General features: G+C 39.6%; 2 protein-coding genes across 3 annotated transcripts; both read left to right on the top strand.

The window, feature by feature from the left end:
• The first annotated feature begins 1,688 nt into the window (after window positions 1–1,688).
• On the top strand, window positions 1,689–3,834 carry las1l (LAS1 like ribosome biogenesis factor). The gene has a single exon (XM_061903095.1). The coding sequence runs from the start codon at window positions 1,878–1,880 to the stop codon at window positions 3,582–3,584; it is 1,707 nt and encodes a 568-aa protein (XP_061759079.1). The 5' UTR covers window positions 1,689–1,877; the 3' UTR covers window positions 3,585–3,834.
• An 8,173-nt stretch (window positions 3,835–12,007) lies between these two features.
• crebzf (CREB/ATF bZIP transcription factor) lies at window positions 12,008–17,949 on the top strand. Of its 2 annotated transcripts, XR_009807109.1 has the most exons (5): window positions 12,008–12,185; window positions 16,161–16,722; window positions 16,823–16,983; window positions 17,163–17,238; window positions 17,590–17,949. XR_009807109.1 is itself a non-coding variant. In XM_061903093.1 (3 exons), the coding sequence occupies exons 2-3, from the start codon at window positions 16,217–16,219 to the stop codon at window positions 16,869–16,871; spliced, it is 555 nt and encodes a 184-aa protein (XP_061759077.1). In that variant the 5' UTR covers window positions 12,008–12,185; window positions 16,161–16,216; the 3' UTR covers window positions 16,872–17,949. The 2 variants fall into 2 exon arrangements, 1 of the variants encoding a protein (XP_061759077.1); XM_061903093.1 differs by having other exon boundaries at window positions 16,823–17,949.

Here is a 17,949-nt window from a genome sequence, read left to right as displayed (position 1 = left end):
ATATTTCCGCCCCCCCTTTTGCATGTACAGTATACATATACAGTATGTGCTCGCTAATATCCATCCATTTTTTACCGCTTATTCCCCTTTGGGGTCGCGCCCAATGTGTTTTAAATGTGAATCTATTTTTAGAATTTAATACCGTACCTTTAATTTTGGGAGGGGATCAGAGATTGGCAGGAAGATATATAGATAAAGGTATTGGCTAAATCCCCATTTCCGATAGAGGAGATTAAGTTTGGCATATTTATGAAAGACAGCAATCTAGAATTTGCTACTCACATTATTATGTTGCAAGCTCAATTTTTCATACTTAAACGTCGACTTCCTATATTGTAACCCAAATTCTTCCATTGGATTAATATTTAGAAAGATGTATAAAATCTTGCAAATTGGTACAAATAGAAAAGGGGGGCTTGTGGCTTATGCAGCCCTTTAGGACACTTAATTGTGATTAAGATATTCAAATAAACCTTCATTGATTGATTGAATGATTTTAAATTACTAATAAAATCTCGGAAAACGGTAAGAAATAGAAAAGTCTTTAAATTTTGTTGCAAACAAGCCACATTTTCCGCTTGCATGCAATTTATATATACATACATATATATATATATATATATATATATATATATATATATATATATATATGCAGCTGAGATAGATTCCAGCACCCCACCCCCACCCCAAAAAGGGACAGCACTAGTAGAAAATGAATGAATGTATATATATATGTATATATATATATATACATATGTATGTGTGAGGAAAATCACAAGATCACAAGACTACTTCATCTCTACAGATGAAGTAGAGATGAAGTAGTTTTGTGATTTTTCCCACACATAGATATTGCGCTCTACCACGGTATCGAGCACTATTCTCTGGATAGTCCAATCAAGACTTTATATATATATATATATATATATATATATATATATATATATATATATATATATATATATATATATATATATATGCATATATATATATATATATATATATACATATATATATATATATATATATATATATATATATATATATATATATATATATACATATATACATATATATATATATATAATGCAGCTGAGATAGATTCCAGAACCCCACCCCAAAAAGGGACAGCAGTAGAAAATGGATGAATGGAGATATATATATATATATATATATATATATATATATATATATATATATATATATGTAGCTGAGATAGGCGCCAGCGCCCCCCGCGACCCCGAAAGGGAATAAGCGGTAGAAAATGGATGGATATATATATATATATATAGGGTGTACCCCGCCTTCCACCCGATTGTAGCTGATAGTAAGCAGCAGCAAACCCCGCGACCCCAAAGCGGTAAAAAATGGATGGATGGATATACACGCACACACACACACACACACAGACACACACACACACACACACACACACACATATCCAATTGTTCAATATCAAAAAATGCTTTTTTAGCCAGACACACAGGTTATCCCGGCTTTTATTTTGAAATAACATTTCCGGTGTCAGAATATAAAAAAATATGTATTTCTGGATTTGAAAATGTTTTATACATAAATATATATTTACTTTCTATTCACTTCTTATTTTGAAAACATGTTCCGTACACTTTTGATTAGTCTTTGTCGGCCAAAGCGGTTTCTTCTAAAACAAACTATAAATAATCGCCAGTGGGTGGCAGCATCGCGATGCGTTCACAACATTTTGCGAATAAGAAAGCACCTTCCGCTCGCTAGAAAATAGCTCAGAGTTTGCCAACTCTTTTCGTTTACGTTTTAAAGAGTGACTGAAAGACGTGGCTGGGTTGGCGTGAATTTATCAGGTAGTGTTGCTGTTTTACACCTATTGGGCCTTAAAGATGAAGAACAAAGGCTCCGAGAAGAGGCGCCATGTGGTAGCATGGATCAACAAAGCCGAGTGGGATCAGGTCCGGGAATATTTGTACTCCCGGGATACCGCTTTGCAGAAAAATGCTCTTCATAGGATATCGGCGTGGAAAGCCAGGTATGCCAACAGCACACCTGTGGCAATGGACTGCACCGCTGACCTAGTCAGGTGTCAAGTGTTGGACAGGTGCGGGAAGCTGGACACTCAAGACCTGGTTCTGCTTTACGGCGCGGCCCTGGTCAGGTTTACCAACTTGATCACCGAACGTCAACAAGGCAAAGTCGCCCGTCCATTGAGGACCCTGGCGGGAAACTTGAACATCCCAGAGTGGATCATCGATTTAAGGCACGACGTCACTCACCGTAAACTCCCTACCTTGAAACAGTGCAGAAAGGGATGCGAGGTGGTCCTGGAGTGGCTCCAGCAGGAGTATTGGTCCAGACAGCTGGGAGGTGGTCTAAGCGAGGACTGGGAGTCGGACGAGGAGGTGGACCAGAAACGAAATGAAGAGGAGCTCATTGCGAGGCAAAAAGAAATGGACGCTTACAAGACTGGAAGGGAGCTTCTGATATCGTATGAACAGGAGCAGTATGTGGTTTACGGCCAGTTAAATGACGAAAAAGATAAGAACTCCTGGCCGGACCCTTTGGCCGACATGAGCTGGATACTTGGCGAGATCAAACAGTTCTCTGTGGAATCGAGTGATCTGTTGATCGACGTCCTGTTAGAAGACGGCTTCCTGATTCCCACACCTGAGCAACTCTCGTCGATAGGCTGCGACACCTCTGAAAACGTCTGCTTGTCACCCGCTCAGCCCCAACTCCCTCAAGGTTTCCTGCGTTTTTGGCTCCCCCTCCTGCACGTACTCAACTCCCCGTCGTTTATCCATCTCTTTCTGGAGAAGCTCTTCGCGGAGCTGAAGCTGCTCTCCGCGGAGCCGAACAAACACAGGGTGTGCTACGTTTCCGCCTGGATCTCGGAAGTCATGCTCTGCAACAGCACCAGGTGTGACTACCACTACGAAACAAAAGTGCAGAAGAAGGCCAGAATGAAGGAGAGGATATTTGTCAACCGCATCCAGTTCAGGTGGCAGCAGCTGCTGTCCGCCTGTTTGGATGCTCCATGCGTCAGCACATCCCACCTGCTCTCCTTGATCCTGGAGGACATGGAGCATCCGCTTCCTCTGGAAACCCAGCAGAGGCTTCTGCAGCTGTGCACCATTTACACTCGGGAGGAACACTCCGACCCGGACTCGGAACGCGCCCAACAGCCTATTTACACACTGGAGAGCTTGCATGAGAAGATAGAGCGCTCCAAGCGTCACGGCCGTTCATCCGCGCTTGAATTTGAAAGGAGCAACTCCTCACAGGAGAATAAATCGTCAGGTGTTGATGCTGAGAAAGCAAAGATCCTCCGAGGTTCTTCCTGGCAGGTGTGCTCCGATAAGGTTTTGTGGAAGAACTACCCCCTCGGCAAAGTCCCTGGCCAGTCTGATGACCCGTCATGCCTCCTGTTGGACAGTTACACGCCCATGACCGTGTTGGATCAGCCGGTGGAGATGGAGAGCAGCACACAGCACAAGATGTCTGTACCCCCTGCTGGCGCAAAGAAGACAGAAGGGTCTCTTTGGAGTAACGGGGACCTAGAAAAACTCAAATGCGGACTACAGCTTTTTTGAGTCTCTATTAAATGTACAAATATATGAAAAAAAGAACTGTTTTGGGGACAAAACAAGTTTTTTTGTAAACCGTAGACACAATCCACCAAATCTTACTAGTAATTATGTACATTAAGAGTGAAAATAATTTTAACAATTGCCATTACTAAAATTAAGATCCACGTTTCATTTATTTGCATGTTGAACAATGACAAAATGTCTGCTAGCAAGTGCTTGTACCCTCTCATTCTGAATAAAACTTCTGCATAAATGATGTTTGTGCTCAAAATGTGTAGTTGTGTTGTGTAGTGTAGTTGTGTTGTGGCACAGCAGGGTAAAGTGTGTCTGCCTTGTGGAGACTGCTTTAATGGCTCTTAGGAGCTGTTCCCTTGAAGAGCCATTCAAAAAACTGGCTCGTTATTATCCATCCATTTTCTACAGCTTGTCCCTTTTGGGGTCGCCGGGGGTGCCGGAGACTATCTCAGCTACAATCGTGCAGAAGGCGGTGTACACCCTGGACAAGTCGCCACCTGATCACAGGGCCAACACAGAGACAACATTCACACTCACATTCACACACTAGGGACCATTTAGTGTTGTTAATCTATTATAGTTATTATAGTTGTTTTTTTTTTATCAAGGTAGCAGTTATAAGATAAGATATGGAGTATAATCATTTAAATTTACACATACTACACTAATGGTGGGTATGATTGTATTCTGAAGTATTGGCTATAATTTTGTTTTTGATTTTATTGTAAACATTCAGTAAAGTGGCGCCATATTCCTGTGCTTTGACAGCGACATCACTACTTTAAATTTTCCCACAGCTGAAACACTTTTTTTACAATGGAGAAAAAACGCACACTAATGAATAAGTTGGAATAAACTATTTTTGGATGTAAAAAGCATAAATATAACTGGAATAAGAATTAGGAAATAATACACATGTGAATACACGTGTTTGAACGACTTCACATATCAGAAAAATTTACCAGAAAATGTATTCAAAATAAAATGAATAGAAAATGTATGTACTTTATAAATATTTTTCAATTCCTAAAAGTAAATCTGGTACTCCTGCTTCCTCCCACCTCCAAAAAACGTGCACCTAGGGATAGGTTGGTTAGCAAACCTAAATAAGCCCAAGTGTGTAAATATGAGCGCGACTGTTGTCTATCTGTGTTGGCCCTGCGATGAGATGGCGACTTGTCCAGGATTTACACCGCCTTCCGCCCGAATGCAGCTGAGAAAGGCTCCAGCACCCCCTGCGACCCCAAAAGGGACAAGCAGTAGAAAATGGATGGATGAAATCTAAATGCTGCTATATGTCAGTCGGGAGGGCAATTGCTGACGCTGTATGGGCATTTTGCATCAACTAAACTTCTCACAACTGCGAATCGGTTCTCACAGTTCACTTAAAAGAGCCATTCAAAAGACTAGGTTCGTTCACAAAGGTCATTTCGGTACTGCCACTTTTTGGCATGTTCTCGCTGTGTTTTGCGTGTGTTTTTACCGCCCAAATCCCAATAAGATTATTAGAGACTCAAACAATGAATTTTTTGTCAATATGAGTGATAAAAAAAAACAAAAAACGGACATAATTAGTTCAAATGGGCATTTAAAGGCTTTAAAAGGAAGACGTGTTCGATATTTGTATTAAGGACCGAATAAATTACATGCACCTGGAGATAGGTTGATTGGCAACACTAAATTGGCCCTAGTGTGTGAATGTGAGTGTGAATGTTGTCTGTCTATCTGTGTTGGCCCTGCGATGAGGTGGTGACTTTTCCAGGGTGTACTCCGTCAACCACCCGAATGCAGCTGAGATTAGCTCTAGCACCCCCCGCGGCCCCAAAAGGGACAAGCGGTAGAAAATGGATGGATGGAATTAAGAAAATTGAGCCAACTAGTTGAAAAAACATAAATCTAAATTTTTTTTTTATTTCTTGAGGACTTTTCGTCATGGCGCGTACTTAAAGGCCTACTGAAAGCCACTACTACCGACCACGCAGTCTGATAGTTTATATACCAATGATAAAATATTAACATTGCAACACATGCCAATACGGCCTTTTTAGTTTACTAAATTGCAATTTTAAATTTCCCGCGAGTTTCTTGTTGAAAACGTCCCGGAATGATGACGCGTACGCGTGACGTCAAGGACTGTAAGAAAATATTAGCGCTGCACCACTCGCGGCTAAAAGTCGTCTGCTTTAACCGCATAATTATACAGTATTTTGGACATCTGTGTTGCTGAATCTTTTGCAATTTGTTTATATAATAAAGGAGACTATAAAGAACAATGCTGTTGGTGGAAATCGGTGGATTGCAGCTGTCTTTAGCACCGAGACACAGCCGGTGTTTCTTTGTTTGTTGCGAAGCAGAGCGGTCAAGCGAACATGTTTTCTCTACGTCAACCAGCATGTTTTTGGATGGGGTAATTGTGATATATATCTTACCGAAGACATCAGTGGATTATTCATCGTCCTGCAGTAGCTGTTTAAAAGGCAGCTATGAGCTTGGCTCCTCGGTTTCTCTCTGAGACATTGCGTGTTCACCGCAGCCATCCGACCTCAAGGTATTTGTTTACAATCTTTAAAAACTCACTAAAACACTAATAAAACAATAAGCAGATAAGGGATCTGCCAAAATTATCCTAGTAAATGTGTCTAATTACATCTGAAATGCTCACACTGCCGCCGCCCGGAGCCGTCGCTTTTTTTTTCTCTAGTCCTTCACTATCAATATTCTTATTCACAAATCTTTCATCCTCGCTCAAATTAATAGGGGAAATTGTCGCATTCTCGGTCCGAATTGCTCTTACTGCTGGTGGCTCCCAGTATAAACAATGTGAATATACTGTATGTGGAGCCCTGCAACTCGTGACGTCACGCACACATACTTCCGGTAATGGTAGGGCTTTTCTATTAGCGACCAAAAGTTGCGAACTTTATCGTCGATGTTCTCTACTAAATCCTTTCAGCAAAAAATATGGCAATATCGCGAAATGATCAAGTATGACACATAGAATGGACCTGCTATCCCCGTTTGAATAAGAAAATCTCATTTCAGTAGGCCTTTACAGGACTAGAAAAAAAAAAAAGCGACGGCTCCGGGCGGTGGCAGTGTGAGCGTTTCAGATGTAATTAGACACATTTACTAGGATAATTCTGGAAGATCCCTTATTGTTTTAATAGTGTTTTAGTGAGATTCTAAAGACATACCTCGAGGTCGGATGGCTGCGGTGAACACCAGTGTCTCACGGACGGACGGCTTTTGATTAAATGCAAAAATGGAGAGCAAAATAACAAAGCAATGCAGTTGCAAAAGCTGTGCAACAAGATAATAAAGGAAAAATCGAAGTGGGAGAACGAGAGGGGGCAAGAGGAATCGTGACAGGAATCCCAAGAGGTGAACATTTAGAGAATTTGCAAAGAGAAATAAAAGGGGGAACTGTCACAATGATGAAAAGAATGATGGCATTTAGGAACGGAGAAAAGACTGAGAGCGAATCTGTTTTTAGAGGAAGTCCTCCCAGAAAGAATAATGATTGGGTATTCAAGCTTCTACGTTAGAGCTTACGTGCCACCCCCAGTATGCTTTTTCAAGTGCCAACCCTCTGGCCACATAGCTAGTGTGTGTCATACTAAAATGAGATGTGGAAGGTGTGGAGACAATGAACAGGTCAAGTGTTGTAACTGTGGCGGGAAGCACACAGCAGCGTATGGGGGCTGCATTATAGGCCGATAGCATTGACCTCAAATTTGGGCAAAGTAATGGAAAAAAATATTAATTAAAGACTGGTATATTATTTAGAGTCAAAAGAAATGATAAAAAACTACCAAAGTGGTTTTCGCAAAGCAAGAAACACAAACGACCCAGCAGTGCAGCTGGTTAAGGATATTAGAAAGGGACAAATAAATAAATAAAGTATAATTGCAGTATTTTTTGACATAGAGAAAGCGTATGATATGTTGTGGAAACAGGGGTTGCTGATAAAACTAAATAAAAATGGGATTAGAGGGAGAATGTATAGATGGATAAAATACTTCTTAACAAGTAGAACAATATTAGTTGGGGCGGCGTGGCGTAGTGGGTAGAGCGGCCGTGCCAGAAACCTGAGGGTTGCAGGTTCGCTTCCCACCTAATGACATCCAAATCGCTGCCGTTGTGTCCTTGGGCAGGACACTTCACCTTTACCCCCGGTGCCGCTCACACTGGTGAATGAATGATTGGTGGTGGTCGGAGGGGCCGTAGGCGCAAACTGGCAGCCACGCTCCCATCAGTCTACCCCAGGGTAGCTGTGGCTACAGATGTAGCTTACCACCACCAGGTGAGAATGAATGATGGGTTCCCACTTCTCTGTGAGCGCTTTGAGCATCTAACAATAGAAAAGCGCGATATAAATCTAATCCATTATTATTATTATAGTAAAAATAGAGAATGAATATAGTAGAGAATATGAAGTGGAAAATGGGACCCCGCAAGGGACTATAATAAGTCCAGTACTATAAATGAAGTTTTTAGTGAAGTGAAAGGGTTAGTGGAGGTGGCACTGTTTGCTGATGATGGAGTGATGTGGAAGAGAGGTAGAATTACTAATCATATAGAAAAGAAGATTCAAAAAGCGGTAAATAATGTTCAAGACTGGGGAACGGCTTGGTGTTTAAGATTCTCTGTTGGAAAGACAAAAGTCATACATTTTACAAAGAGGAAAGTACAAAATAAGCTCCAAATTAAACTCTATGGAGAAAATATAGAAGATGTACAAGTATTTAAATATTTAGGAATATGGTTTGATAAAAATATTAACGGGTCAACCCACATCAGAAAAAAAGTGGAGAAAAGTAAAAAGGTGTTAAATATAATGAGGGCTTTGAGGGGTAGAGATTGGGGGGCTGATAGGTTGACATTGAAAACAATATATATCACTTCATTTTGATCTGTTATTGATTATGGATGCATTATTTATCAATCTGCTTCAAAAACACTACTTGGGAAAATAGACAGGATCCAGTCGCAGGCTTTAAGATTATGTTGTGGAGCTGCAAAATCAACCCCAGTTGCAACATTTCAAAGAGAAATTAATGAAAAATCTTTAGACATGAGGAGAGATCAACTCTCAGCAGTTTATTGGGCAAACTTAAAAGGATCCAAGCAAGGACATCCAACTCGCCAAGTGCTACTAAACTGCCAAGAAAAAGAGAAGAAAAAAATGAATAGTTTGGGGTGGATAATAGGAGACATATGTAACAAAGCTCAAATTGACAATATTAAAGTTAGCCCTACAGTACCAATTCCTGTATGACAACCCAAAGGTAAACATGCAATTACTAAAGAATATACATTTAAATAGTTACCAGATAGAACAAAGGATTGAGGAAATGTTTTTTGACAACATCATGATATACGTATACAGATGCATCAAAAACTATAAATAGTAAGGTAGGAGCTGCAGCATAGTATTATGCTGCAGGGAGGAAACAGAGTATTAAATAAAAGAATCAGTGATAAACTATCGGTTTTTACGGGGGAATTGGTAGCAATTTATATGGCAGTTAACTAGATAAAGGAAAATAAAGCAAGGAAAGTAGTCGTGTGCTCGGACTCCAGCAGTGCTTTGATTAGCATAAAAAACATAGCATCAGAAACAAGACAAGATTTAGTTTATGACACACAGTGGGGCAAAAAAGTATTTAGTCAGCCACCGATTGTGCAAGTTCTCCCACTTAAAATGATGACAGAGGTCTGTAATTTTCATCATAGGTACACTTCAACTGTGAGAGACAGAATGTGAAAATAAAAATCCAAGAATTCACATTGTAGGAATTTTAAAGAATTTATTTCTAAATTATGGTGGAAAATAAGTATTTGGTCAACCATTCAAAGCTCTCACTGATGGAAGGAGGTTTTGGCTCAAAATCTCACGATACATGCCCCCATTCATTCTTTCCTTAACACGGATCAATCGTCCTGTCCCCTTAGCAGAAAAACAGCCCCAAAGCATGATGTTTCCACCCCCATGCTTCACAGTAGGTATGGGGTTCTTGGGATGCAACTCAGTATTCTTCTTCCTCCAAACACGACGAGTTGAGTTTATACCAAAAAGTTCTATTTTGGTTTCATCTGACCACATGACATTCTCCCAATCCTCTGCTGTATCATCCATGTATCCATTTTGGTATAAACTCAACTCGTCATGTTTGGAGGAAGAAGAATACTGAGTTGCATCCCAAGAACACCACACCTACTGTGAAGCATGGGGGTGGAAACATCATGCTTTGGGGCTGTTTTTCTGCTAAGGGGACAGGACGACTGATCCGTGTTAAGGAAAGAATGAATGGGGCCATGTATCGTGAGATTTTGAGCCAAAACCTCCTTCCATCAGTGAGAGCTTTGAATGGTTGACCAAATACTTATTTTCCACCATAGTTTACGAATAAATTCTTTAAAATTCCCGCAATGTGAATTCCTGGATTTCTTTTCCACATTCTGTCTCTCATAGTTGAAGTGTACCTATGATGAAAATTACAGACCTCTGTCATAATTTTAAGTGGGAAAACTTGCACAATCGGTGGCTGACTAAATACTTTTTTGCCCCACTGTAGTTCAGGCAATCTACAGGATAAGTAAAGCGGGAGGTGTGGTAACATTTACCTGGGTTCCTGCTCATGTAGGAGTTGTGGGGAATGAATTAACTGATAGATATGTAAAACAAGCAACCACTAAAACAGAAGATAACATGGAGATTAGGCACAGTAAAGAATTAGTGAAAAGCATAATTAAGATAGAACACAAAAAAGTGGCAGGATAATTGGAATAAGGAAAATAAGGGAGAGAGTATTACAAAATCCAGAGGAGATTAGGTGTAATGAGAGGAGGAGGGTAGAAATAGGAAGGAAGAATACATTATTACTAGAATGAGATTAGGACATACATATCTAAATAGTTCACTAAAATTGATAGGGAAACATACTACAGGGCTTTGTGAATTTTGCCATCAGATGGAAAATGTTGACCATGTTTTAATACAATGTAGGAAATACAATAGAGCAGGGGTCACCAACCTACTTAAAACTAAGAGCTGCTTCTTGAGTACTGATTAATGCAAAGGGCTACCAGTTTGATACAGACTTAAATGAATTGCCAGAAATAACCAATTTGCTCAATTTACCTTTAATAAATAAATCTATATATAAAAAAATGGGTATTTCTGTCTGTCATTCCATCTTACATTTTTTTTCCTTTTACGGAAGGTTTTTTGTAGAGAATAAATTATGAAAAAAAAACACTTAATTGAATGGTTTAATAGAGGAGAAAACACGAAAAAAATGAAAACAAATTTTTTAAACATAGTTTATCTTCAATTTTGACTCTTTAAAAGTCAAAATTCAACCGAAAAAATGAAGAGAAAAACTAGCTAATTCGAATCTTTTTGAAAAAATTGAAAAAAGAATTTATGGAACATCATTAGTAATTTTTCCTGATTAAGATTAATTTTAGAATTTTGATGACATGTTTTAAATAGGTTAAAATCCAATCTGCACTTTGTTATAATATATAACAAATTGGACCGAGCTATATTTCTAACAAAGACAAATCCCTATTTCTTTTAGATTTTCCAGAACAAAAATTTTAAAAGAAATTCAAAAGACTTTTAAATAAGATTTACTTTTCATTCTACAGATTTTCTAGATTTGCCAGAATAATTTTTTGGGAATTTTAATCATAATAAGTTTGAAGAAATTTTTCACAAATATTTTTTGTCGAAAAAACAGAAGCTAAAATGAACAATTAAATTAAAATGTATTTATTATTCTTTACAATAAAAACAAAATACTTGAACATTGATTTAAATTGTCAGGAAAAAAGAGGAAGGAATTTAAAAGGTAAAAAGGTATATGTGTTTAAAAATCCTAAAATCATCTTTAAGGTTGTATTTTTTCTCTAAATTTGTCTTTCTGAAAGTTATAAGAAGCAAAGTAAAAATAAAAAAAATAATGAATTTATTTAAACAAGTGAAGACCAAGTCTTTAAAATATTTTCCTGGATTTTCAAATTCTATTTAAGTTTTGTCACTCTTAGAATTAAAAATGTCGAGCAAAGCGAGACCAGCTTGCTATTAAATAAATACAATTTAAAAAATAGAGGCAGCAAACTGGTAAGTGCTGCTATTTGAGCTATTTTTAGAACAGGCCAGCGGGCGACTCATCTGGTCCTTACGGGCTACCTGGTGGAAAGTAAGTTAGCAAAAGACAATTTTAGGTTAGCAGTGGCAGAAATATTAGGATTGCATTCAGAATACATATGATATAAAGCAATATTCACATATTTGAAAAACACTGGGTTAAATAAAATAATATAGAGTAGGGATCCACCTCGGTCCATACTCCATTACAGTAGGTGGCGGTAATGCGCACTGGAAGGTTGCTTGCCAACTGCCATAATACAAAAGAAGAAGAAGAAGATCTTGGACGCTGGGATAGCACTTCTACTTTGCCGACAGACGACACCTGCTTCGCTGCCGACGACTTCCAAGTTGTGGGCTGCCGACAAATTCGTCTGACATTGTGGAATATTTATCCACAATCGCCATACATTTCAATTTCCAGCAGAACGGTAAGTTGACTGTGGTACCGTCGCTGTTTTAAGTTGTTGCGTCACGCGGAGGTTAGCGCCGCATGTTAGCTTAAGCAAATTCTAACAATGACTACACGCTCGAATGGAATTAATTACCTCAGAAGCCTTGACACAGCGCGTTGTATGGGTGACTTGCCGATGTCGGGAATACATTTAGTAAGCCAAATTTGGCTTTACTTTAATGGTTTATAACGTGCTTTGATCTGGGCCTTGTTAGCGAGCGAAAAGCACTGTGTGCTACGCGACAAGCCTGAGTGTTTGGGTATAACTTACCACATAAATGTTCGTCGCATGAACAAAGTGTGGGTTATAATAATGTTTGTGCATTAGATAACCGTTTGAAGGCAGTTTGGGTGCTTTTGCGAACACTTCCGGTCTAAGTTGACGTGTCACGTGACCTAAAATGGCGGTGTTGTACCGAAATCTGTTACCCATCGGATTTTGTAACACCAGGGGGTGATGTTTAGTATGGCGTTTGTTTGATGGTTAAAGGCCTACTGAAATGAGAAGTTCTTATTTAATCGGGGATAGCAGGTCCATTCTATTTGTCATACTTGATCATTTCGTAATATTGCCTTATTTTTGCTGAAAGGATTTAGTAGAGAACGTCGACGATAAAGTTCGCAACTTTTGGTCGCTTATAAAAAAAGCGTTGCCTGTACCGGAAGTAGCAGACGATATGCGCGTGACGACACGGGTTGTGGAGCTCCTCACATTGTTTACAATCATTGCCACCAGCAGCTAGCGCGATTTCGGACCGAGAAAGCGATGATTTCCAAATTAATTTGAGCGAGGACTAGGATAGTGAGAATACAGGAGTAGAAAATAAAAAAAGTCAGGGCAGTGGGAGCAATTCAGATGTTATTAGACACATTTACTAGGATAATTCTGGAAAATCCCTTATCTGCTTATTGTGTTTCTAGTGTATTAGTAAGATAAACGGCAAGGCCAAAGAGGAAGAGAAGAAGAACGCTTGCGTAAATGGCGTAAACTATCCTTAAAGGCCTACTGAAACCCAATACTACCCACCACGCAGTCTGATAGTTTATATATCATTGATGATATATTAACATTGCAACACATGCCAATACGGCCTTTTTAGTTTACTAAATAGCAATTTTAAATTTCCCAGGAGTTTCGTCTTGAAAACGTGTAGGGATGGCGTGTACGCAAGACGTCACTGTTTTTTAGGAAATATGAGCACTGCACACACACAGCTAAAAGTCGTCTGCTTTAACCGCATAATTACACAGTATTTTGGTGATCTGTGTTGCTGAATCTTTTGCAATTTATTTAATTAATATTGGAGAAGTCAAAGTAGAAGATGGAGTTGGGAAGCTTTAGCCTTTAGCCACACAAACACACAGTGATTGTTTAAAATTCCTGGAGGTGAAACTTAATTATGGATCAGAGCGCGGTCAAGCGAACATGAATCACGACGGAATGTCAACCAGCAGGTTTCGGTGAGAAAATTGTGGTAAAAAGTCGCTTCTTACCGGAGAGATCAGCTGAGCTTGTGCCGTCCATAGTTGCCGTCGACTCCCCTGAGACACTGGCGTCAAGACACCCGTGGTCACACCTCCGACTATCAGGTACTGTTAAACTCACTAAAACACTAGCAACACAATAACATGATAAGGGGTTTCCCAGAATTATCGTAGTAAATTTGTCTAAAAACATCTGAATCCGTCCCAATGCAATCACGTTTTTTTTTCTAACTTTTTTTTTTCTTTTTCTAGTCCGTCGCTATCAATATCCTCAAACACGAATCTTTCATCTTCGCTAAAATTAATGGGGAAATTGTTGTTTTCTCGGTCCGAATAGCACTTTTTGTTGGACGCTCCCTTTAAAATCAATGTGAATATGTGAGGAGCCCCCACACGTATGACGTCATCGTCTGCGACTTCCGGTAAAGGCAGGGCTTTTTTGTCAGCACCAAAAGTTACGAACTTTATTGTGGATGTTCTCTATTAAATCCTTTCAGCAAAAATATGGCAATATTGCGAAATGATCAAGTATGACACATAGAATGGACCTGCTATCCCCCTTTGAATAAGAAAATCTCATTTCAGTAGGCCTTTAATGCGGAAACGTCAGTTGTCAGAATTTCAGCATTTACAAATTACATATATTCTTGAAATCAATGACTTACTTTCATTATTGTATGAGTCCATTGTATCAGCTGTTGATTCTCTCTCACACACATACATTTTCCAATATAGAAAGCTGAAATTCTGACAACTGACGTTTCAGCATTAAGGATAGTTTACGTCATTTATGCAAGCGTTCTTCTTCTCCTCTTCTTTGGCCTTGCCGTTTAACCATCAGACAAACGCCATGGGAACATCGCCCCCTGGAGTTACAAATTCCGATGGGTAACAGATTTCGGTACAACAGCGGCACCTCTAAAACACAAATCGTTATATCGCTGCACTGGAGTAGTTCTGCGTTTCCACGGCTACATTTCTGTTGTATCGTGTACACTATGTTAACGCATCGTCAACTTTCATTTATATAGTTCGTAACTTTGTAATCGTAAATGCTTTAAAGGGCTTCACAATTGTCTTGCGCTGTTGCGGGCCTTCTGCCCTTTCAAAGTCGCCACTGTCCTCTTACATTGTGTAGATCGATGTCCGCCAGTATATCTCGGCTATTAAAACACGTCCTTGGCACAGACATGCTGCCCCTGCTTCAAACAACCCAGTGCGTATTGCTACAACATCGGGTTATTTTCCTTTTTTGGACGGCCAAATTTTCAGTCCCATCAATAGTCAATAGTGCACAAATAATAAATTATGTCTCCATTCACACTTTAACTACCTGCTGGTCTTTAATGTGTATGTTCGTGTGTTATGATGATAATTTTTTCCCATGGTCTCTGAACACACCGTGTTGGCAGAGCGTGAGGAAGTTTTGTTCTGTATCTGGGATTGAGAGACTAGACTGACCATACGTCCTCTTTTGCAGGGGTGTCCAGGCGGGGTTTCTTAATTCCTAATTACCTGAGAAGCAATTACACAGTGCGTTATTTGGATGACTTACCGATGTCAGGAATACATTTAGTAGGTCAAATTTGGCGTTACTTTAATGGTTAATAATGTGCTTTGATCTGGGCCTTGTTAGCGAGCGAAAGGCGCTGCATTGTGTGCGACGCGACAAGCATGAGTATTTGGGTATAATTTACCACGTAAATGTTCGTCGCATGAACAAAGTATGGGCTATAATAATGGTCGTGCATTAGATAACCGTTTTAAGCTATTTTGGGTGCTTTTGCGACCACTTCCGGTCTATGTTGACGGCACCTCTAAAACCCAAATCGTTATTGTTGTAAGCACAATACCAATGGCGCGCAATTTGCAAAATGCGCAGCCGCATTTTGCAAATTTAATGTCAAATCAAATGTTTATTGGATTCATCACTATACAGTGTATATGCACGACTAAACTACTACCAAGTGTGGATTCAGGCCAGGTGGCCTTTTTCAAGTAACCCTACATTATTATACTTTATAAATAGTAAACCTAGTTGTTGTAATGGGAAAACAAATGATACACGGATTAAATATTATGGCTGTCTTTAGGTTGGTCAGGTGTCTCTAATTTAAAGCAGGGATGGAAAAACTGCAACCATATACGATGTGTTGGGCTTTTTAATCCGGTCCGCCAGATGTTTCTTGATTATTTTTCAAAGCTGTAGCTGGCAGTAGGGTTTGCACCGCTACCAGTAGAAGTAAATCAAAATATATACTTTACTGCCTTTTACAATGAGAATGTTGCTATTCAGCAGAAATAAGTTAAAGTTACTGTTGGTTTGGCCCTCCAACAAAGTTGAGATGTTTGAGTTCAGCCTCCGGTTGAAATTAATCGCACAGTTTTGATGTAAAGTGTTTTTTTTTTCCAGATTGAGAAGTTGCTGAGTACGTACACTAAATGTCCACAATGTTTATTTTTACAGGAGTAAGTCTCAAATCTTCAGGAGCATCACTTCGTATTGTCCACCAAAGCAACACAATGATCACAAGGAGAAGAGGCCATTGTCACCCTCAGCTGAAGTCTCGAGAGGTTGAAGTATGCAGTGCTGTGACAGCTATTGAAGACCTCCCAAATCTACCTGAGGAGTTCACAGCTGATGCCTTTGACAGTGCTGGAATAGAGCTAGACGACTTGTTTGGAATTGAATCCCTAAAATGGACTCCTGAGCGAGACACAACTTCCCCTATCTTTGACGTGGAGCTCGGTGAGTACAGCACCCAGAGCCGAGATAGTGGAGCTGAAGATTCGACCGCCTGCTCTCCAGAGAACATGTTTTCCGCCTTGAAGATCAGGAACAAGCAAATGCCGTCTACAGTTGTGGGCAACAAAAATGCCATAGCCGCCAGGTTGAATCGTCTCAAAAAGAAAGAGTACATAAACAGCCTGGAAAAGAAAGTGGGTATGGTATCCACAGAAAACAACATGCTCAAAGTGGAAAACTCTCAGTTGACCAAGAGAGTGGAAGAACTGGAAGATGAGACCAGGTACCTGCGAGCTGTGCTGGCCAATGAGAGCATGTTAGCTCAGCTGTTGTCACGGCTGAGCGGTGTGAATGGCATGAAATTATCCTCCTCACTTTTCCAGGGCGCCGACTCAAACGAGCACAACTACGCGCTCCCAAGGAAACGTGTGAAAGTGGAGGAGAAAGAGACCTCGGGCGGCGTGTGCCTCCACGTGGACAAGAACCATGTCTCAGTGGAGTTCTGCACTAAGTGTGCAGAGAGTGCAAGCACGTCGCTTAAAATGTAGGGTCAAGTACTTTTTTTCAACTTTTGAGACAGAACTTGATATGTGGCTCAATCTACTGGCCATCTATGTTGGAGGAAGACTGTTGAATTAATTCTATACATAAGAACTACTGATTGTGCATGTACTTAATGAGATGTTGGCTTGACTGATCGTTACTGCTAAACCCTGTTGACAGTTTCTTCTAGGTAATGGTTGATCTACCATGAGGGACGAATGGCTCTCTGAACACCTAAACCTGCTTGAACTCCATGGTAAGGATCAGACCAGAAAGAGTTTAGACATCCAGCGCTGACAATATTATACTTTGACTTTTGAAAATAATTTTGTTATTACGACAAGGTTATTTTTCTTAGTTTTTTTTGTACGAGTTTGGTTATAACTAAAGTGTAAAAGCTATGAATGTTAAATCCTTCTAAAAGCAATTGCACAGAAGATGTAGAAATGACGGTGAAGGTCCACAAAGAGTCATTTTTAACTGCTTTTCCAAACAAAGTCCTAATTGAACTGGTTTACTTTTGTTCATGAATCTCTTTGTGAACCAGCACCATTATACAAAAAGAATACTTTGATTCAGCGCCACTTGTTTTTCTTTATTGCTGAAGTGGATTCTGCTGGTGGAGGTTGAAGAGACTCGACAAACTGCTGCCAACGTGGCCTGCTATTTTGAATTTTTTTTTTTTAAAGGTAGTATTGGTAACAATGGTATTTGTCACTTTATTTACATTTTTTGTTCAAGTGTTGTCTGCGTTTTCTTCTGCACTTCAGACAACAGTTTTTGGAGTTCAGTGCAGTTCCCCCATTGTTTCCTCATTGTTGGAGTTCATTGAAATTCTACATTAAAGTTAGGTGATTACTTATCACCATCAGTTGTAATGACATGTAAATGTGTACATAGCTTTGAATATGTGTCAGATAATTGACCTCTGACTATTGTTGAACAAATAAATCCTATTTTAATTGTT

Source organism: Nerophis ophidion, linkage group LG06, assembly GCF_033978795.1.
Source record: "Nerophis ophidion isolate RoL-2023_Sa linkage group LG06, RoL_Noph_v1.0, whole genome shotgun sequence".
Lineage (NCBI taxonomy): Eukaryota > Metazoa > Chordata > Actinopteri > Syngnathiformes > Syngnathidae > Nerophis > Nerophis ophidion.
This window is presented reverse-complemented; position numbering and strand designations above follow the sequence as displayed.